This window comes from Mercenaria mercenaria, chromosome 17 (genome assembly GCF_021730395.1).
Source record: "Mercenaria mercenaria strain notata chromosome 17, MADL_Memer_1, whole genome shotgun sequence".
Lineage (NCBI taxonomy): Eukaryota > Metazoa > Mollusca > Bivalvia > Venerida > Veneridae > Mercenaria > Mercenaria mercenaria.
In genome coordinates, this window is record NC_069377.1 from 55,326,863 (window position 1) to 55,350,762 (window position 23,900).

The 23,900-nt window shown below is 35.3% G+C and overlaps 3 protein-coding genes across 3 annotated transcripts; 2 read left to right on the plus strand and 1 right to left on the minus strand.

The window, feature by feature from the left end:
• Positions 1 to 334: 334 nt before the first annotated feature.
• LOC123537170 (uncharacterized) lies at positions 335 to 5,600 on the plus strand. Its single transcript, XM_045320780.2, has 2 exons — positions 335 to 1,013; positions 3,102 to 5,600. The coding sequence occupies exons 1-2, from the start codon at positions 532 to 534 to the stop codon at positions 4,465 to 4,467; spliced, it is 1,848 nt and encodes a 615-aa protein (XP_045176715.2). The 5' UTR covers positions 335 to 531; the 3' UTR covers positions 4,468 to 5,600.
• A 3,919-nt stretch (positions 5,601 to 9,519) lies between these two features.
• LOC123535707 (V(D)J recombination-activating protein 1-like) lies at positions 9,520 to 11,352 on the plus strand. The gene has a single exon (XM_045318454.2). The coding sequence runs from the start codon at positions 9,520 to 9,522 to the stop codon at positions 11,350 to 11,352; it is 1,833 nt and encodes a 610-aa protein (XP_045174389.2).
• Positions 11,353 to 13,174: 1,822 nt separating this feature from the next.
• Positions 13,175 to 15,863, minus strand: LOC123537085 (uncharacterized). Its single transcript, XM_045320642.2, has 2 exons — positions 15,622 to 15,863; positions 13,175 to 15,093 (listed from the first exon to the last, which is right to left on the minus strand). Exon 2 carries the CDS (start codon positions 15,085 to 15,087, stop codon positions 14,386 to 14,388), a length of 702 nt encoding a protein of 233 aa, XP_045176577.1. The 5' UTR covers positions 15,088 to 15,093; positions 15,622 to 15,863; the 3' UTR covers positions 13,175 to 14,385.
• Positions 15,864 to 23,900: the final 8,037 nt, after the last annotated feature.

A 23,900-nucleotide genomic window follows, 5' to 3' on the forward strand; every position in this document is an offset into this window, starting at 1 on the left:
TGTACTTCGAAATTATACAAAACATAAAGAAGTACACAACTTTAACGAGATTTTCACATTTAATGGAGATAATTTAAACATGCATAAAAGGCAATAAAAATGATTTCCGATAGGGATCTGACTCTATGTAACGGACCTTTTCGTTCATGAAATAAATCTTTGGCAGAATGTATGAAAACGAAAACTGTTCTGAAATATCATTTAAATTGTGAAAAAATTAACTTCCTCTTCTTGCTGTACTATGACCTTGATAAATTATTAATAAGATGATCTTTCGTTATTTTGAAATTAGATATGTACGAGGAAAGCCTTACAGTATTTCAAGCGGAACAACAAAGAATAATGGTAAATATTTTATACAATTTACGCAGTTGACACAAGTTACACTTGGTTTACATCGTGAAGGGTGTAGTTGATCCGTAAGCTGTGCTTTTATATCATGGAAAAGTGAAGAGGATATAAAAGATAAAAAACAGTCAGGAGGTCAAACAGGTCTCTAAATTAAACTTTCAAAGATATTTCAGGATAATTATGGCAAGTGGAAAATCGGATAAAACAAGAATTGAAGTAGAAAATGATGATTTCGAAGAGGAAACTACAACAAGTGACTACCTATTAGTATCAGGAAGTGCATCATCTACTATAAAAAGTGATTTCACATCACTTTCCCGTCCAAATCTATCAATAAGAGGATCTGATTTCACAGGAATGGATACTCCGAGTGTTTTATCAATCGCTGATCCAGAGACCGGCTCTGATGATGTATCAGAAATGCTCGACGAGTTACAGCTTGGAGACAGTCTAGCTAAGGGGAACATACCTAAAGACAAACCAGTTAAAAGTGGAAAGAAACTTTGTTCTAATTGTGTCGTTGACGGAAAACAAACAGAAGCGACCCACCTTTGTAAAAGCTGCAAGCCTGATGGTAGATATATATGTCACAAATGTTTACAGAGTCACAACAGGTGGTCCCTTGATCATTTTGTTGTCTCACTATCTGTAGAGGATGAAAGGTATATATTTGTATCTTTTGTTGTTGTTTTTTCTTTTTCTTGTGCATGATAATTACAGAGAGGTGCAGTAACAGACAACAGCTAATACTTACTAACACTTAATGCGATTCATGCCCCTGTACACCCCCTCCCCACAAGCCCATCCCCCACCCCAACTTGCCGCGCCAATCCAATTTTTGAAAAGGCTGTTGTGTTGATAGGAATAACTATTTTATCGTTTTAAATAATAATCACTATATTCTTTTTATGTTCAGTCTATATGACATCTGATCAATTTTGAGACTACGGAGCATGAGGGATTCTGTACTTTTTTGTACTAGTCGTAAACAGCCATACGCGCGCGTGTGTGCTTGCTTGTGCGCGTGCGGCTGTGCGTGTGAATTTTATCAATGTGTTTGTCTATGATAATTAAATAGGAGAACTTTCGATCACAGAATGTTATTATTTTCAGAAAATATAACTTTTAAATTAAAATCTTATTTTCTGTTTTGCACATTTATTGGATCTTCCATTATGGCTATATTTGTCACGTCTTTCTCTCCGATAGTACGAACAGTGTTCACAGTCTTGCTAAGTTTACTAAAAAAATACTTTTCTAAGATAATTATGAAGTCAATGATGATCCGATTGAAACATCCAAAGCGATTTATAAACATTTTTACAATTATAATTATTCTTTAAAAGCGGATATCTTTACCAAATAAATTTGCTAAATTGCATTCGATAGATAAATATAATATTTTGTCGATTCATTTTTTTTCACTTGTTTCATTCAAAAGGTCTGATGCATAAGAATATGCATGGAATCAGTAAATGAAATACACCATTGTCAACTTGAGAAATATATCTAAATTTCTACTGTTCAATTTTTTTTGAATACCTTAACAAAAATTCAATATAACATTGAAATTACTTAATTCAAAGTTTGCCGAATTAGAAATTTAACTTCCCCATCGGGAAGCTCATTATACAGATTTATTTTGAATTGCTTGTGTTTCACAGAGTACTTAAGATACACAACTAATACTAATAAAACACGTTTTAACATTGCCTTACTTGATTATTGCTAAAATAATATTTCCACATTCTTCAACACTTATTTCTGATAAATACAGTTTATACTCCTTCTTTTAAATGTCATTTTGCTTAAAATTGTACTGGCTCAAAATAATTTTATGCAAGAGTATGCATCATTAGCAGTTTTCATATGAACCTGAACAAAAACCTGAAAACAAAAAAGAACTTTCTGAGTGGAAAAGGGGTTATAATAATAACTGAATGCAATTCAATGTAAATACACATATATGTTTTTTCCGGTTGGAAAGTTACGTTTCATGTTCAGGAAGCTCTAAAGTGAAGAAATATAAAAAGAAATTTAAAAGGTCGAAACATAGATAAAGTATCTATGTTTAAATTGGCATATTTCATTAAATAACACCGTGTTTACTCTTATGATTCAGGCCTTTTGGTGGAAACAAGTAACACAATTATAATTTTCTGCTCTAAAGGGAATCAAATTACTACATTTAGTAACACGTTTCCCGTTCGGGAAGTAGGGAAAAACCATAAATTAATTTCCCGGACGGGAAGTTTCACCCATTGTATTTGTACTGAAAAGTAACAGTGCTGATATAATTTTCTCTAGATAAGAATTTCAAAGTCTAGTTCCAATTTTCTGAGCATTTATTCTTACCGAATTTTTTTTTTGAATTTTCGACTTACCGTTTCACAAGTAATTGCCTTTACCTGATGTAAATCATTCAGAGATTTACGTTGTAAAAGAGTTTGTCCATTCCTTTAAACCTTTAAAAGTCATAACATAACTCGAGTATATCTGATAACATTTTGTATTTTGTCACAATGTATACATTTAGACGTCATTAATTAAGGTGTTGAATCTACACGTTTTCTATTATTATCTCAATTAAAAATACACGTTAAAATTGGATTCCAAAATGTTGCATAAATTAAGCTACCTACAATACAAGTTTAAATTAATAATTCATTAATAGACAATATAAGTGAACTTCTGGATGAGCCCGCTTAACAGAGTTTATTTTTCTTATCAATTTCTTTTGTATCCTGCAGTTCAGTCAGATCTGGAAAAGAAACAAATGAAGATTCAAGCGAACTGATTGCTCCACAGGAACACCTCCCGTATTTTCAGGACGAAGTGATCAGTAATAAACCAGAGGATGCAGATTCAAGCGAACTGATTATTCCACAGGAACAGCTCCCGAATTTTCAGGACAAATTGATCAGTAATATACCAGAAGTTACAGATTCAAGCGAACTGATTATTTCACAGGAACACCTCCCGAATATTCAGGACGAAGTGATCAGTAATATACCAGAAGTTACAGATATCCGGGAATGTTTAAACATTGATACCCGAGAAGTTTCAGAATTTCAAGAAAAACTAATCAGTGACACCAGTAAAACTGAAACTGAAAGTAATCAAAATTACAGACCAAATTCAGTTGAGCAAGAACCAGACAGAAGTGGTACCTTGCACCATCCTAAGATTAGACGGTTGAGAGGTGATTACTATGGTCTTGAAAAAGATATAAATAACGCTCAGAAGAAAGGTAAACCCCGTTTCTATGACGACAAACTGTACCGTGAAATTGTACAAGATCAAAGATACAAATACCCTTCACAGACAACCGATAAAAGTTTTACAAAATATGGTACCTATTCAATAAGAACTGATGCAGATACCAAACCCTGCTTTGTTACAGGTACTTGCCAGCTTCAAGATGGTAGAATAGTAATCACAGATTCCGAAAATTGTCGACTTAAAATTCTGGATCCAAACAGATTTAAAGTCACTGCTTCTCGCAAATTACAGAGTAATCCATGCTCGATAAGTTACATGAAAGAAAAGAATGTTGTTATTGCATTTGCTGACTGTGAAGTTGCCATTGTCGACATTTTAGAGGAGATAGAAATAAGAAGTTCATTTAAAATTAAACATGTGTGTAAAGGTCTTGCATATGGCAACGGAAGTTTGTACGTCTGTACCGGACATATGATTGAAATTTACAGCGAGACTGGTGACATGAAAACTTCGCTTCAGCCTATTTCTACCGATGTTAAAATCAGATGCCCTACGAGCATAAATATTAGTAAAAATGGTGACATTATTTATGTTTCAGACAAAGACAAAGGCATAGTCGTAATGGACGAAGAGGGACATATTCTAAATACAATATCAGATAATGTATATGAACCAAATCTGTTGTGCCTTGACGTGTCCGGAAAACTCTTTGCAACAGAAATGAGTTCATGCAGAGTTTTAAAAGTCGACCCAGAAATTGGAAATGTAAAACAAGTGATACGAGAAGTGTGTCAAAAAGACTATCCAATATCATTGTGTCATGAGAGAATATTCAATCGTCTTATTGTGGGTGTTTGGCAGAGCGACAGCATCCACGTGTTTACGTGCTCTTGACATGAGTTTTGTAGTGACACAATTTTGTATATATTTGTGAATTTTAGATGTAACATATATGTCACCTAAGTAATATGTTTTATTCTAAAAAATGGGCGCCTTCGTGGCCGAGTGGTTAAGGTTGCTGACTTTGAATCACTTGTCTGTAACCAGTGTGGGCTCCTGCCTTGCTCAGAGGGTTAATTTCTACATGTGTGGACGCACCCCACCTGGCTTACGAAAGGTCGATGGCATTACCAAGGTTACCAAGGTGCCGGCCCGTGTTGAAATAATGCACGGAGGGTCAACTAGGGTCCTCTTCCGTCATCAAACGTCGGAAATTCACCATAAAACCTATTGTTCGGGCGGTGTGACGTTAAACCAAACAAGAAAATAATTAGGAAAGTGACAGTACTCATATGTTTATACAGATTTTGCCTCCATTGTATGTTAACTATCACTAATCTATGTTTAAGAAAAATACAACACTATATCTCGTACTTACATAACTTTAAACAACCCGGCAATACTTCATGTTAACATACTTACGGCCTTTGTCATAACCACGGCATGCGTTATAAGATATTTCGGAACTACTTTAAATTCAAGCATACCGATTGTCTTTGTTTTTAAAATGTTTCAGGATTACCTAAAAGTTATATGTACATGGCATTTAGGGTGAAGTTCCCACCTTCACTCCTGTTGCACTTTTGTGTTGAATCATATTGAAACATAATAATTATAACCTAGATTTCAAGTTAACATAAAAGATAATAAATAAAGTCTAACGTTTTGTACGCGGATATTTGATTCACAGTCTGTATTTTGGACATAGTGTGAATGAAGAGCAAGGTCTCTGTAAGTGTTTTGCCATTGACTAGGCTGAGCTTCACTCAGTTCCCTTATTTGATTTCGAAACGTGGTTTATTCCTATTACATATTTATCCTTGATCTTTTGCCAATTATGTTTTCATTTGATGTAAACATAATTATAATTCAACATTTTGTATAATTAGTGTTCCTATCTATTTTCCTGAAAATGAAATTTTTGTTGATATTTTATTCGTTGTTCTTTGTAATTTTAACATAAATTCTGCCCAAAACATAAATAAATACTACGCAGTATGTATGTGAACATAAGATCAACATATTTATGTGTAACGTACAAACGGTTCGGTGTGTTATGTATGAAATACTACAAGTGTAATTAAACCACATGAATATGTAAAATCACAAAAAAAACTGAAAGATTTTTAATAAATGGCTGTTTACATGATATGACATCAATTGTGACTGCAGCTTTACATAAACATTTACTTAGTGTATTTAGCCAATTTCATTATTTTCAATAAGAATTTTGCATATTTAAATCACTATCTAATTATATCATATTTAGTGAAAGATAAGTAAAGCACACATCTGTTGATCATGTTTCTCGTCGGAAATAAATGAACGTATCTTTAATTTTATATAACTTACTTGTCGGCTAGATTGATCAGCGCTCACGCCGAGGTAAAAAAATTGCCAGTATGAGCTACCAACATCAACCAACATCTACACTAACAAACTCGCTTGCTCCTGTGCTTATGAATAAATTATGCAAATGAAGCGCCATATTGGATATCGGTCAAAAAACATAAGAACATAAGTCAATCAAGCGCACCGCATGCCAAACCGAAAGTAAAACTACCGTTCAAGTTTTCAGGTCGATATCAGGTAACTAAAGTGTCCAAATCATGGCAACTTGGTATAATTTATTTGTATAATGATTGATCATCAAAACAGAATTAAAAGTTAGAAATTCTGAGACAAGTATTTTATCTACGCATGTTATAAATCGTAGGTAAGTGCAAGAACGGTATCGGTACAGTCAGTGAGTTGTCCAGAAAATGCTCATTTTATATTATTTAGAAATTTTTTTGAAAACAGAGACAATTTTTTCCAAAAGCATCAGTGAATATACATCACGTTTTGAGTCCATTTGGGTAGTGTCCACCCCACGTTTTCAGTGTCTTGGACATCAAAGTCGTTTGTTTACAAAACGTTGACCGCTAACCGCTAAAAGCTGCACATATTCAGTGACGTGCTGATACCGTTATATTAAACAGTTTAGAACGAAATCGGCCAGGAATAATATTTTCGAACGTTATTTCCTGAAATTAACTATGAAACATGAAACTTCAAGGCGATCTCTGTCCGCATTATGCATATTCAAGAAGAGTTGAGGTAGTTTGATGAAATAAAGTTCGATTTTCAAAAACATGCAACAAAAATATTAATTGCCACTACATGAATTTCACATAACAAAGTTAGTGTTATGTTTTCGTCCAGACCTGGTCTTCTGTTTTGAAAAAAAAATAGACCTTAAGTATAGTGTTCGCCATTATTTATATAATAGTCAGATGAACTGTATAGGGCCATTATGACTGCCTTGTCTTTTTTAGCAGAAAACTATGTCTGAGTCTGACTCGTCAGACTCGCCAGTGTGCAAGAAAAAGAAGCTAGTGAGTGTGACACAGGAAGAAATGGTATGAACCTGAAAAGTTTATAGCATTATTATTTCAATGTTGAATACAGTCTGGTAGCCTTAAAAATATAGATGTCTGATTTTAAGTGCAGTGCGACAGATATTAAAAACCGGTGACGACATACTTTTTCATAAATGTTCTTTATTCAAACACATTTATAAAATCTGCAGATAATTTATATAGCTTTAAACGTCTTCAAAATAAACGTGCATTTATATATTGTTTTATGAAACCCTTGTGAAACTGGCAATGGTAAATGTTTGTATGTTTTCGAAATATTAATAAAGCATTAAAAATAAAAATAATTTACAAAAGAAGCAATATACAAATGTACGATGCTGGTGATGGGCATGATATCATATATAATATATAATCGCCAACTGCTCTTAAAGGTTATGGGTATGCTTTTATTAATCGGGTAAGCTTGCATAATTTCAATAATAGTATTAGTGTAGCATGAATATAAACTTACGTAGTTGAAATGATCTGATTTGGTAGGTTTTTGCTTGGGATGTAAAGCATCAAAATATATAGAAAATGTATCTATAAAATTTCTGACCTGATCAGGGCCAATTTTTGCAGTACATTTACTGACAGTGGTTCTATTCCGGTGCTAGCCTATATAGCCTGTTCAGCTATTATCTTTGGAAAAGAAACTTACCTATCGAGAAGATGCCAAATTGTCTTAAATATCTAAAATCATTAATTGTGTTATTTGCAATGATTGGGTATAAATTAAAATTTATCAGATCATTTTAATATAGGCCAAAAAAGAGACTTGTTTCTGGTCACCCGAATGTCTTAAAATCTTTAAAGGAAGTGTAAATGTATGTCCAAACAGTGAAACAAAGCGATATTCGTTATTAATTAGCTTATCATTGACTTTATTGACGATAGTTGCTGTCATTTCACAATGACAGACATAAAGGGCAACATATTTCAATGTAAAACTAAAATAAAAAACCGACCTTCCGACCATGATCATTTGTTCAGGTCCGTGGCCAGAATCAGGTCTGTCTTTAAGCCTTTATAACTGCTTGGTATGTATATCTCTACATTCTGATTACAGCTGAATGTTGATGAAGGTTCACCCATCCATTCATCACAAGACCTATTTGCTTCTAGCCCGCTTAAAGCTCATTCACAAGATTTGTTTCCATCAAGTTCGCATTCTTTGCATGAACCTTCTGATCAAATGTGGCAAGAATACTTAGATCCCAATAAGGGAGATTATAACTTCAAATCGTCACCAACTTCTTCATGTAATATAGTAACTTGTGATCATGTTGAGAAATGTAAACTTTTAGAAAATGAAAATAATGATCTTCGTCGAGAAAATGAAAAACTTAGTCGTGAAAATGAAGAACTAAAAGAAGAAATCAAAAGTCTTAAGAAAAACTGTAATGAGTCATTATTACAAGAAAACTTCAACTTAAGAGAAAAAATTGAAAAACTTAATTCCATACTGCATTTGCAATCTACAGACACACAATATGAATGTCCATAAAGGGTATCTAGAAAGTTCATGCAGAACATGCGGAAGTACATTTCCGAAAAAGCAGAAAAATTTTCCTAAACAAGCATATGCTGAAGAGATCAAAACTATTTATGACATTTCAGTAAATGAAGACAATGATGATATTTATCCAAAATCAGTCTGCTCAAACTGTAGAATCAGATTTTATAAATTTAGACAAAGTATTCAAAAGCAAGAACAATTTTCTGGAAATTTTCCCAAACTTTATAATTATAGCGTGCACACAGAGAACTGTGCGTTTTGTTTAAATAAATCTCAAAGCGGGCGTAAAGAAAAGCCTGAATTGTGTGTGAAAAGGAAAGTTACTTTTTCAGAAAAAGTCACTGATACTGCCTCAGAAACTGAGACAGGTGAAGATGAACCTACAATAGATTCAGACAGTTATTCAGCAGCTAAAAGACTGCGTTTTCAGGATGTAGGAAGTACTTCAGAAGAACAATTTAACTGCGAAATAACTAGTATTGATATTGAAAAAATAAATGAAAAAAAACTAGCTGAAATATTTCAGTGCAGTATATGCAAAGGCGTACCGACAATTCCAAGTCTCACGCGATGCTCGCATATTTACTGTAAGTCATGTATTCTTGCTTGGTTAAAAACTGCTAATGTGTGTCCAGTTTGCAGGTCCTTCATTACAGCAGCCGATACTGCTTCACTATCAGGTCAGCTTTTACTGCTGTACGAAACTATGACATTGTCATGTAAATATACTGGTTGTTCATTTATTTCAACAATAAGCAACTTTAAGACTCATGAAGATTTGTGTAAGTTTGGAAAGTATCCAGCTCTCTTTTCAGCTTCTTCCAAGCGAGTATCTACGGTTACTAAAGTACCGATATATGACTGTTCTAATAAGTATTTAAAACAGAAGCGCCTGAAAGGTTTAAATGACTTGGTTACCGAATTCTGCCAAACAAACACAGAAGATAAAGGCGACGCTTTATTTTTTCTTTTACAGCAGCACTTAAAAGATACAAATGACACTAGACAAAATGACATTAATGATATATGGAGAAATATTATTCAAAATTGACTCCAAGTCAGTGTCTTGCTTTACGCGTCGATACACTTCAGAGCAAAACACAGTATAAGGCGCAATATAATTATCTTAAGAAAAATGTTCGCAATCCCTTGCAATCACCTAGTGTTATTGATGATCTAGAACTTTTATATGCACCAAGCTCTACGCGCTACAGCATCCAAGGATTAGAATTCACAGACAATTATTACCATACTCCGGCTAAAGTAGTAAACAGAACTGAGTACACATGTAAAGATAGCTCCTTTGAGCCACCAGATGTTTTGCAAGACTTCCAGCCAGTAATGCCAGAATTTGCATCACCTAATATTAAAGGTGTGCGATGGAGCTATCCTGATGCAATAGCAAGTACATTAAAGGAACTTGAGCCAAAAATTGTTTCTGGTCTTAAGCAAAATAAAATTGACCCAAATGATCCTAATATCTTACTAATCACTAGCATTAAAGATGGTGCTGACGGTCTAGGAGACGTGTCGATTCACAAGGAATTGTCTGATCGGTTTTTACCTGATAAAGCGTTTCGATTTTCTTTTTGTGTTTTTAAAATTGAAGCTGTAGTTAGTAATCGCGAGCCAGTTGAAATTTTCGTAGAGGAAAATCCTAACTCAGTTCGAACAAACAGGCCATTGCTTGAAGCGATCTGCGACGAAAACAATAGAGCTTCTAGTTTAGTGTGTCTTTTGCCCATAGAAAACGAGCGAGCGTTTTTGAAAGATAAAATATTAAGAGTACAACACAAAGATGGGTGGCGGAGACACTGTCTTAAATTCTATACTAGTATGATTGATGAAAAATTGGATAGGAAAGAGAGCGGTTTAGCTGGAAGCGGATCTAGATACCTTTGTACACTTTGCGAAGCCACAACTCAGAGTGCAGTAAAAGATCTTGGCAGTTTCCAAATTTCTAGAACTTACAGTGAAACAAAAGAAATCGCCGAGTATATCCGTGTAAATCCTGACAGACTTTCGCAGTCGGCTATCGACAACATATCCAAGGGTGTTAAACGTACACCAACCTTACAAGCGGAAGCTATTGAAAAGTGTTTAGATTCAACTCACGCGGATATAAACTTGGGGTCTTTTTTTAAGAAACTTCTCACACGGGAAATTGCAACCGTAACTCAGTGGGAAGCAACTGCAGACGTAAAACCAATCCTTAAAGATGCTGAGGTTAAATTTGACATGCATTTAAAGAAGAATATTGGCATCAACCCAGAGTTGATGATGCCAGGGAATTATGCTAGGGTTTTGTTTAACGAAGCCAATGAATCAAAAATACTTTCATACCTTCCAAATGAAGATAGAAGGAAAAACATGTCAAGTGTTTTACAAAAGTTCAGATTCATGAGGAAGGTATATCGGTCTAAGGATCCTAAGAAGGAATGCCCCGAAGATATTTCTAAATACAAAGAAACAGCTGTAGAAATGGCCAAGTTACTTTTAACACATTTCGGGTATGCTTCATGGCCAAATTACTTACATAAAGTTGTCGAACACGTTCAAGAAATAATAGAAAGTCAAAACGGTCCTGGTACTGTAGGCGGTATAAGCGGTGAAGGGAATGAGTGCGGGAACAAGATTTTCAGGCATATGCGGAAAAACCTAGCTAGAAAGGGAAACACACAAGGTGGTCTAAGGGATGTCCTATGGTGTCACTGGCTTTATAGTAGTCCTGAACTTTCAGAGCTTGCTACATTAACATTGAAACAGGCAAGATGTAGTTTATGTTTTGAACTAGGTCATAACAGACGAACTTGTGTTATGAACAAGTCATCAATGACCTCACAGGACACACAGGCCTGAGCGTTCTCTCAGAGAATAAAATCATGTCCTCGCACTCGTTGAATTATGCTTTGTAGGACACTAACCAGTACTATATTAACAAGGTGGTGGTTTCATTAGAACTTAATAATACCGCTATGCTCATTATAAGGAACAGCAGAATAAGGGCATGATACGAATTTCTATATATATATATATATATATATATATATATATATATATATATATATATATATATATATATATATATATATATATATATATATATATATATATATATATATATATATATATATATATGGAGAGAGTGGGAGAAAGGTCATCAAAAGGAACAGTTCAAGAAAGGCATGATACTAATTTATATAAATATATGTATTTTAATACAAGTCACACCATGAGAAACTGCATTTGCGAGCAACCTGAAACCTGTGTATCCGTGCAGTCTGATCAGGATCTGTACTGTTCGCTTCCAAACCTATAAAAGGTAGACTAGTCAGTAGCGAACAGTACGGATCGTGATAAGTCTGCACATATGCGGAGGCTGATATGAATCAAGCTAGTCTCAAATGCAGTATATTATCTTCATGTGTTTTTATGTGCATCAGTAGAAACTAGATTGTCTTGTTTTCAATTATTTTAACGTAAAGTTTCATTCAATTACCCTCCTTTTTGTTTATATATATATATATATATATATATATATATATATATATATATATATATATATATATATATATATATATATATATATATATATATATATAAGCATCTCCATGAGAAAAATAACATACTTCGTTTGGAACCAGCATGAATCCTGGTCTGCCGGTGTATCCGTCCAGTCTGATCAGGATACATACTGTTCGCTTTCAAACCCTATAATAGATAGTCGTTTGCGAAAAGTATGGATCCTAATAAGGCAGCACATATGCGGAATTCGTACTGGAATTACCCTGGTTTCAAATGTAGTATATTATTTTCATTTGTGCTTTCTGTGTGCATTAGTAGAATGTCTTATTTTCACTTATTTTAACGTAACACATCATTTAATTACCTCCCTTTATATATGTATATGTTTATATATATAAAGCCTCACTGTGAGTAAACAGCATAGTGTTTTTACAACCAGCATGAATCCGGATCGGCCTGTGTATCCGTATCCGTTCAGACTGATCAAGAGCAATACTGTTCGATTTCAAACCCTATGATAGCTAGACTTAAGTTGTTAGCGAACAGTTTGGATCCCAAAAAGGCTCCGCAGGTGCGGAGGCTGGTCTTAATCAAGGTGGTTTCAAATGCAGTAAATTATTTTTATATGTGCATTATTTTTATATGTGCTTGTTATATGCATCAGTAGAACCTAGAATGTCTTGCTTTCAATTATTCAAATGTAAAGGTTCATTCAATTATCTCCCTATATGTGTAAATATATATAAAGCCGCTCCATGAGAAAATCAAAATACCACAGTTTCAATCAGCATGAATCCTGATCCATCAGTGTATCCGTCCAGTCTGATCAGGATACATACTGTTCGCTTTCAAACCCTATAATAGATGGTCTTTAGCGAAAAGTATGGATCCGGAGAAGGCTGCACAGATGCAGAGGCTGATCTGGAATCATACTGGTCTCAGATGTAGTATACTATTTTTATGTGTTCTTTCTTATGTGCATCAGTAGAATTTTGTTGTTGTTTTTTTTTTTTTTTTGCATTATTTTAACGTAACGTATCATTCAAATACCTCACTTTATGTGTATATATATATATATATAAAGCCACACCATGAGTAAAGAGCATACTGTATTTGCATCAAGCAAATATCTTGATCGGCCTGTGTATCCGTGCAGATTGATCAGGATCCATACTCTTCGATTTCAAACCCTATAATTGGTAGAATACTTTCTAGCGAACAGTATGGATCCTGATAGAGCTGCACCTATGCGGAGGCTGATCTCGGATCATGCTAGTCGCAAATGCAGTATACTGGTTTTCTCGTAACGCAGTTAACATTTTCTTTATTTCATTATCATATTATATGCTTTTTTATATGCAAGTAGAACCTAGAATGTCCTGTTTGCAGATATTTTTACGTAACGATTCATTCAAATTCCTATCTTTATTCGTCAATTTTGAAATTCACAATATTTTAAAGCAAACTGTATGGAAACATTGTTGTAATATTGTAATATTATACCATGACGTTACTTATTTAAGTGTATTCAAGACGAATTAATGGCCACACGAAATTGTTAAATCAAAACGAGGACATTAATGTGTTCATGGTTGAACACCCGTCAGCAAAACAAAGAACACAAGTCAAGGTTTATTTTGTAGTAATGGTTCATTTAATAAAAATTTTACTGAAAGTGCTTGTTTTCCTGACATCATTTTTTCCTTTTTCGTCCTTTGGCTTTACATGTTGTACATGTATATTTTCCTTTAGGAACACCTTTTTCCAGGAGACCCACACAGTATTGATGTAACCAACGCTTGCATTTGCTTTCGCACTGAACCCATGCTATAGGTGAAATTTCCGGAGATTCAAAAATACAACATTCATCATCTAAATCGCACGAACTTGGTCGCAGTGGTTTGGTAGTGTATGCAAAAATATTTTCAGCCGATCCTCCAACAACCATAATGCAGTCATCTGACAAAGCAAAACTTGAATTTCCTGCAGTGCAGTGCCATGTGTCTAACTCTGTAGTGTCAATGTTCAAAGACTGCAAATCTATAGTGTACAACTTGTTACTTGTTAAAGGAGTATCAGTCATCTCAGGTTCCTTTTGAGCGTACCCTCCAGTGACAATCAGTTTATTATTTAGCGCAACGATGCTATGGTACGAAATAAATATGTCTACTTGAAGTTTAGCCGTTATCTTGTCTAAAGTGTATCTATGTTCAGTAAGGTTATGCAGTTTCAGAATGAAAAGTTCATTTATTGGAAGTCTTTCTAATGGTACAGATTCGTTCCCTTTGAACGACACACCTCCTATTATAATCACACATTTTGTACCTGACAATGTCACAAAATTCGCAGTGTGATAGGCTCTCGGTCTTACATCTGGAATATTTTTATTCTTGTCCATAAATATGTGGATGAATCAAACTCATAGAAAGAACCGTCATTGCAAACTTGAGTAAAGGGACTGACAAGGCCTGTCGTATGTCTGTTGGGTAGTGATACTCCGCCATGCATTACTACTATATTATCACCCAACGGTGTGATAGTGTGACCGGTTCTGCCAGTCGGTATATCACCCCTCTGGACGTCTTTACTCAGTACACCTCTACCAGCAGGTTGGCAAATTGTACACTGATACTTGTTTCTGACGAATTCCAATTTGATAAGTTCATTGCTAGTGTCAAATGTATCAGTATTTAATCCACCCCATACAAAAACTGTCTGTTGGTCAAGCCAAGCGCTCGCAGACTGTAAACTAGGAAACTGTGCCCCTAAAATATTCTCGAACCTTTGAATGTGGCTAATGTAAGCATCATCTTCGTCATACTTAAATGTTATATGGAATAAGTCATTACCATACTTCCATTCACTTTCTTGCACTCTACGTGCTCCCCCAAAATACAATAGAGTTGACTCGTTATCATTGGAATTAAGTTTTAGATAGCAGTGTCCTTCTGCAGGAAAATAATCCGAGTTTCTTAAGTCGAGTTCTATTCTTTTTCTTGTAGCTTTGTCTTTGGTTGAAGATTTTGATTTAAATGGCAGAATTCTCCATTCTGGGGCTGCTTCAGCCATATTTCACTAAAATCAGAAAAAAAGATCATTATATCCCTACGGTGTTATAATGGGGATTGTTAAAAGGGACATTTCTGATTGAATTTTGTCAAAGTTAGTGATAAAAAATATGACCCTTGACTTTTCTTGATAGAAATCCGGAAAACAGAAATTTTGCCATACTTTCATTATCAATTACTTGACCAATTCTTCTCATATTGACCCCGGCCCCTTCTGTCCCATTAGCTTATGACCCAAGGGTCGTATTGAAATTCTAAAGGTATTTTGTATTCTTCAAAGCCCATGTCGGTATTTTGGCAAGTTTCAAGTTTCCAGTACCAACGGTATTTTATAAAGGAGTCTGAACGGACGGACAGACATGAAGATCATCACAAGATCCCTGCTGCTCTGCTAGAAGAGATGGAAAAAATCACACTAATAAATTATTTACCAAAGGTGAATTATTAAAACTACATCTTCATTCTTAATAAAATATACTTCCAAAAGCCTTATATAATCGTGAAACTGAAAAACCAAGTAGATAAAAACACTTACATAATTACGTCCGTAAAGCCATGTAATCCTAAATCTTATAATATCAACTTGATATTCACACGCAGTTACGCCCGCAATGCCAACGTAGATATTCCAGTAAAACTCGTGTACAGCTACTGTAACATATGCATGTATATGTACAGTGCACATTACACATTCGTTCGATTAACTAGAACAACAACAACAAAAAGGGCGGTACTTGACAGTTGGGCATGCTCATTACGAATGTTTTGTTTACATCCGGTCGTCGCATACGGGAATAGCACAAAGTTTGTTAGTGATCTAGCAGGGTAACAGTGTTATTTATTAAGTTGGTTTACAACCCTGTGTAGCGTGATTATCACACGGTCGTGACCAGGTCCACGGTTTATCAAAACTGGGCCTTGATGCACAACCCCGAATTGATACGCGCCTGAACACCCAACTATTTTATACCCGTTGATGCAGAAATCATTCCTGACTAATTTTATGTATCACCGTGTGATTATCACGGCTATACCCGGAACCGTGCGATTCTCACGCCGCCGCGTAATTATCACACGCGTGGTAATATTACCACGCATGTAATATTCACGCGCCACCTGTAATATTTTAACAACATCCTTATATAGATGCTATGTTTGTTCAATGTTAAGTTGGTGGTGGGAATGCCAAATACGTCCCTGCTACATAAGTTATCTTTATCACTATCGGGCCTAGAATTTAACAATTTCTATTGCATGTTTTCAATAACATTATACATGTACATGTATATACAAAAATGCGGTAGTAAACTATACCATTATGAAAGTAAAGACAGTTTGTATTTATTTGAATGTATAAAATATATACGGTGGTATGTTAAGGACATATGTTATTTTTTTTTAAGATTAAATTATCTCGTGCGCACGACATCTTATCTTGAGCAATCAACATTTTATCTCGTGCGCACGACATCTTATCTCGAGCGATCAACATATTATCTCGTGCGCACAACATCTTATCTCGAGCGATCAACATCTTATCTCGAGCGATCAACATATTATCTTGAGCGATCAACATCTTATCTCGAGCGATCAACATCTTATCTCGAGCGATCAACATATTATCTTGAGCGATCAACATCTTATCTCGAGCGATCAACATCTTATCTTGAGCGATCAACATATTATCTTGAGCGATCAACATCTTATCTCGTGCGTACGACATCTTATCTCGAGCGATCAACATATCATCTTGAGCGATCAACATATTATCTTGAGCGATCAACATCTTATACTGAGCGATCAACATATTATCTTGAGCGATCAACATCTTATCTCGAGCGATCAACATATTATCTTGAGCGATCAACATCTTATCTCGAGCGATCAACATATTATCTCGAGCGATCAACATCTTATCTCGAGCGATCAACATCTTATTTCGTGCGCACGACATCTTATCTTGAGCGATCAACATCTTATCTCGAGCGATCAACATATTATCTTGAGCGATCAACATATTATCTTGAGCGATCAACATCTTATCTCGAGCGATCAACATCTTATTTCGTGCGCACGACAACTTATCTTGAGCGATCAACATCTTATCTCGAGCGATCAACATATTATCTTGAGCGATCAACATCTTATCTCGAGCGATCAACATATTATCTTGAGCGATCAACATCTTATCTTGTGCGATCAACATCTTATCTCGAGCGCACGACATCTTATTTATATATATTAAGGCCCTTTGTGTGTGCATTTAGGTCATCAGTAAAACAAACGGACAAGTTGTTAATTAGGGTCACGCCTATTCCGCTGTTATTTAAACTTCCCACAAGTACATGTACAAGTTTATCACATCAATTGGGAAAGCAATGCATATAATTGGTCATCCTATCTTCAAAATCAAATAAACATAACCAATGATGCATACTGCATGTTAGAACAGCAACAAATTTCAGTTCGACTGATAAATTCGCGCAGAAAAGTTGCATGTATGAATTAAGGGAAAACAAGGAAAATCGTTTAATATATGGGCGAAGTATGGAAGCCCTGGAGGGACAATTGATTTCCGTACTTCCCACTTCTGACTTCTAACTTTTGCACTTCTCACTTCCAACTTCTTGACTTCCTACTTCCTACTTCTAACTTCCGCATTTCTGACGTCTAACTTCCACACTTCTGACTTCCAATTCCTGACTTTCGACTTCTGATTTCAAACTTCCACACTTCTTACTTCCGACTTCTTGACTTCTTACTTCCTTCTTCTAACTTCCGCACTTCTGACTTCTAACTTCCGCACTTCTAACTTCCAGACTTTCGACTTCTGATTTCCAACTTCCACACTTCTTACTTCCGACTTTTTGACTTCTTACTTCCCTCTTCTAACTTCCGCACTTCTGACTTCTAACTTCCGCACTTCTGACTTCTAACTACCTGCCTTTCGACTTCTGATTTCCAACTTCCACACTTCTTACTTCCGACTTCTTGACTTTTTACTTGCCTGTTCTAACTATCGCACTCTTCTAACTTCCACACTTCTGACTTCTAACTTCCTGACTTCGACTTCCAACTTCCGCACTTCTGACTGCCAACTTTCCTTTTTTGGAAGTCGGAAGTAAGAAGTGTGGAAGTTGGAAGTCGGAAGTATGAAGTCAGGAAGCTGGAAGTCAGAAGTGCGGAAGTTAGAAGTCAAAGGTGCGAAAGTAAGAAGAAGGAAGTAAGAAGTCAAAAGTCAGAAGTAAGAAGTGTGGAAGTTGGAAATCAGAAGTCGAAAGTCGGGAAGTTGGAAATCAGAAGTGCGGAAGTTAGAAGTAGGATGTAGGAAGTCAAGAAGTTGGAAGTGAGAAGTGCAAAAGTTAGAAGTCAGAAGTGGGAAGTACGGAAATCAATTGTCCCTCCAGGGCTTCCATAGCGAAGCCTACATACTATTTTTTTTTGTCAAGGACTTAAATTTATTTCTTTGCATCATCACTGATTTTTTGCTGCCTTTTTTATCAGTTTCCTTATTTAAATGTCTAACCCTGCAAACATGTGAAACGGTTATAAGTATAATCTAAATAAAAACAAAAACGGTGGCAGCCGTATGTTTTTACTAATGATCTGAATTCACACAAAGGTCCTTAATAGATATTGATAAGATGACCGAGAAAAGATGTTGATCGCTCGAGATAATATGTTGATCGCTCAAGATAATATGTTGATCGCTCGAAATAAGATGTTGATCGCTCAAGATAATATGTTGATCGCTCAAGAAAATATGTTGATCGCTCGAGATAAGATGTTGATCGCTCGAGATAATATGTTGATCGCTCAAGAAAATATGTTGATCGCTCAAGATAAGATGTTGTGCGCACGAAATAAGATGTTGATCGCTCAAAATAATATGTTGATTGCTCAAGATAGGATGTCTTGCGCACGAGATAAGATGTTGATCGCTCAAGATAAGATGTTGATCGCTCAAGATAATATGTTGATCGCTCGAGATAAGATGTTGATCGCTCGAGATAATATGTTGATCGCTCGAGATAAGATGTTGATCGCTCAAGATAAGATGTCGTGCGCACGAAATAAGATGTTGATCGCTCAAGATAATATGTTGATCGCTCGAGATAAGATGTTGATCGCTCAAGATAATATGTTGATCGCTCAAGATAATATGTTGATCGCTCGAGATAAGATGTTGATCGCTCAAGATAAGATGTCGTGCGCACGAGATAAGATGTTGATCGCTCAAGATAAGATGTCGTGCGCACGATATAAGATGTTGATCGCTCAAGATAAGATGTTGATCGCTCAAGATAATATGTTGATCGCTCGAGATAAGATGTTGATCGCTCAAGATAAGATGTCGTGCGCACGAGATAAGATGTTGATCGCTCAAGATAATTTAATCCTAAAAAAATAATTGCATGTCCTAAACATACCACCGTAAATATATCTAGTCCTGGTGAAACATTCTAATCTTCAGTAACCACATATGCGTATTTAAACAAAGCTGAGCAGAAAATCCCTTATTTCTGAAAGTTGATTCTATGATGATATATATGTAACTATCTTATAGTTAACATCTTAATTATGACTATAGAGAAATGTATGAATATAAAACGAAAATATTGCAGGGGAGGTATATTAGTATAGCAACAGTTGTACGAAGGTTCAATTAGATATTTATAAATGGTGATTTGTCGCTATTAAATATTGAAAACGTAAAATTTTGTCAGCACAACTATTAAACGACTGTTTTTGCTTTTTCGAAGTTGTATTCACGCAAGAGTTCGGCGTCGGTGGTGTGTCAACGAGAAGTCGGCTTCGATTTCTTTATAAAAATGTTGGTATGTTAGCTGTATCTCAAGAACAGTCACTACAGACGTAATGTTTTGACAATAATAAAAATCTCTCTGGTATCGTAATCAATGCCTAACTGACAAAGCAGCAGAAATAATTCAAACCTTATATCATGTTGCATGATGTATAATTCAATTTGTCTTCAAAGAAGCACCTATGAAATAAACTGGAAAACCATAATATTTATATGCGTACAGATTTCATAGTTAAGCAAATCTGTGCAGACTTTTATTGAAATTGATAAGGATATCCGACATCGTTGCACAGTAGTTAATTAACCCTTAGCCTGCTGGCGGCAAGTGATTCTGCCTTTGCGACCAGTGCAGACCAAGATCAGCCTGCACATCCATGCAGTCTGATCATGGTCTGCACTGTTCGCTATTCAGTCAGTAAATTTTCAGTGAACACCCCTTCGAATAATAAATGGTATTGTCCAAATTGAATGATGGACCATTCCATTTGAGAAATTTAGCAGGGTAAGGGTTAACTAGTCAGTTACTTAAATTTGCGACGGCAAGTCCCAATATCCCGACATATTGAGGAACATATGTAAAACGTTGTTGTATGACGCATATGACCGAGAGAAGTTTATATGGATGTCGACCTAAAACTAATAATCATGAAATTATGTGCATTTTATTTTTTGGTGCACTTGTTTAGAAACAAAAAAAATATGTTCAAAGTAAACGAATGACACAGACAGCAGTTTCTCCGTTTAGAAAGTATCTCACACATAAGAGTAGTTTTCTGTAAAAGTTTGAACCATTTCCACATAAGACTAATATCAAAAGTAGAATTTTACACAAAATAACAAAACAACCTGTAAAAAGATCCCTTGGAAGCATAGAATGCAACCAAAAAAGAATAATAGCAGACTCGGTTTGACTGAGTCTGTTCTTGAGAGGTGATAAAATGTGCAACACCTCTCACGCCCCCTAGCACCAGCTTAAAGGGAACTGTATTACACATCTATTGAATGGACTCCATGATCTCAAAGGACAAGAAAATATAACAACACTGAATCCAAGTATTTTGATATACTAGTACTAGTACATTTTAACAACATCGTGATCACGTGTAACAGTTTCAGTCATCTGATATTCAAGGGTATGTTTTACTTGCAGTACTTCAAGATGCTGTATGCAGTGGACAATAACTCGGGAATGTATGACCTACATACATCCTTCGTTTACAATTTTATTGATCGAGTTTGTCCAAGGAATGCCGAGTTCTACATACTGCATGTGTGGTGTCTACGGTTATACGAACAGTCTTCTTCTTTCCATGTTAAGGACTTGTTCTGGAACGTATCCGAAATCCAGAAAACTATATGTTCGTCTATATTATTAAGTGATAATTGTGTTCTCTAGGCATTGGTCGGTGTGAGTCAAAAAGGTATGCTTTCCTACTGACAGTTATGTACTTATGGTATCTTTAAATAGTAAAACATTCCATATTTGAGACACTGAAACACTGAGTAGGTACAAATTGCCATGTCCGGCAGTGGCGTCATCATCTGGATGGTGACTCTGCCTAGACGACCATGCCAAAGTAGGCATTATATGGCAATATAGCCGATCTTGGCAATGATGTCATTTACTAGATGGCAACTTTGCCACAATGACCCTACCAAGCTAGGAACCATATGCAAATATAGCCGGGCATTGCGATGATGTCAGGTACTAGATGGTGACTCCATGACAATCCTACTAAGCTAGGTACCATGTGCTGGTATAATCATCGGCTCTAATATTAAAAGAATTTGTTAATTGCAATAACCACCTCTTTGACGTAACACAAAGAACGCAAGAAACATCCCATGGATATCTCCTTAACTACTAAAAGGTACAGTTACCGTATGAGATTGCGTAGAATATATGACAGAACTTTGCAATTTGACATAGTTCCCTACCTACAAAACATAATAAATTCCTTTATGTTACTAAAATGTTCATGACCAGACAAATCCTTATACCTAGAAAGAATCACCATTATCTATTCCCGGTTGAAAATCCCTTAATTCTGTTTACAGAATAAACTGTATAGAAATAAAGTGTACCATGGTTTAGACCTAATATATCTCCATCTCAACCAAACAGCTTCACTCCATTCAACGCAACACATGACACTGGTTTTGTCAAGCATTTTCTTTACTATGAGCCATCCTTTAGCTAAGCATTATCAAGAAATGATTTCCTGATAGCAAAAGCTACATTTTAATTACATTGATGCATAATAAATAAAGTTATGACTAGAAGCTGTATATTCAGCTGCTAAAGGTTGCGCAGTAACAATTGTCTGAAATGCCCTTAATGCCTAATGTATCATTTCATTGAAACAAGAAGCAGATTATTTCCATCACACGTCTTTTGTCCTACAATCCACGAAACCATCTTAAAATCAACCAATAAATGGAATGTAATCATTTTTTTATTAATTCAAGGCCTTAAATGACGATATATACTCTTATATAAGTATTCTGGGTAGTAAAAATGTGTGCTTGAATTAAAAGTGTTCAATCGTTTCTTTCACGGCTGATTATTTACACTTATTTAAACTTTAAAAGATCTGAAATATTTACATACCTTCTGTCCCAGTATAAACATCAAGTTGTTTTCAATTTACTGTCATTTCTTGCTTTAAGAAATATGAAAAATAGAATGAGATGGAAATTTGGTTTTGACTAACTTATAGAACCTTTTTTTTAGATAGCATTAGACTTAATCGATACCTTTTGACACTGAAAGGTATCAGACAGTACAAAACGATTTTATCTATTTGATTTTGATCTCCTAACTATTGTAACGTTTATTGGCATTGATTCTTTATACTTGTTTTAACAGTTACGCCCCTAACGTTTACAACGTTCCATAAAGATCAAAATTCAAGCGACTTTAATGGTCTGAGTACAGGTGGGGCTTAATTATAGATGCGTTTCCATTATCCATTGAATAATTGATATAAACTTGTATGCTAAGAACGAATATATAAATAACAGTAAACTAGAAAAAGTGGAAAATTCACAGGTCGATCAACACGACGAAAACGAAAATGTTGCAAGCTCGGTTTGATTGAGCCTGTTCATGGAAATGTATGCTACCGTCCACGCCCTCTAGCCCCGAGTTGAGCAGAACTCAACATTTACACATGCGACAAGTACAAAAATCAATTTAGAAACATCCGCAGATGTATTCATACGGCAGTGCACATGGAGCCTTCGATGATACGCTAGCGCGTAATTCCATGAAAAGCGACGTATTGTCCTCAGTTAAAATAATTGGTCTGCCCTAAACGAGAAAACAATGGGCAGAACTAAACAAACTGGAATTTAGAAAGAAGGTCCGAGGTTATGGAGCCTGCATATCACAGAAACTGCCAAAAGACAAAGTAAAAAAGCAGACACCATATCCAAGGAGTGATTATACAATACCCAAAGCTATGAAAGCGGGAGTATTGGAACCACCCAGGCCGAAATGTTCAAGCTGGTAAACTAAACAGTACCAATAACACGACATAAAAGTCGTAAACCATGTTTCTGCATTTTGCTCAGAGTTTAAAAAATGCATAAAGGAAAATAAGAAAATTATCTGTAAAAAGAAAAAAGGGGAAACGAAGATATATATTATTTTGTAACTTTTCAAAATTGTTTTCAAAATTTAATCTTTAATGAATCTAATGAATGCCAGAAATATTTAAACGAACATATCTATTGCGGGAATTTTTTTTCTGAAAAATGTATCTTTGTTAATACAATGTACGTTCTCAGGGATATTATCAATATCTGTATGTCACATTTATAGATCATATGGCGACTTTCCAGTTTGCAGGCCATTCCGAGCATTATTTCAGACATGGACGGGCACCTGGGTAGACCTATCAACCTTCTGTAAGCCAGTTGGGTGGCTTCCTCTCACAATTGTCTATCAAAAGATATGAGGGAGTTTCTTTGATGTCTTGAACACA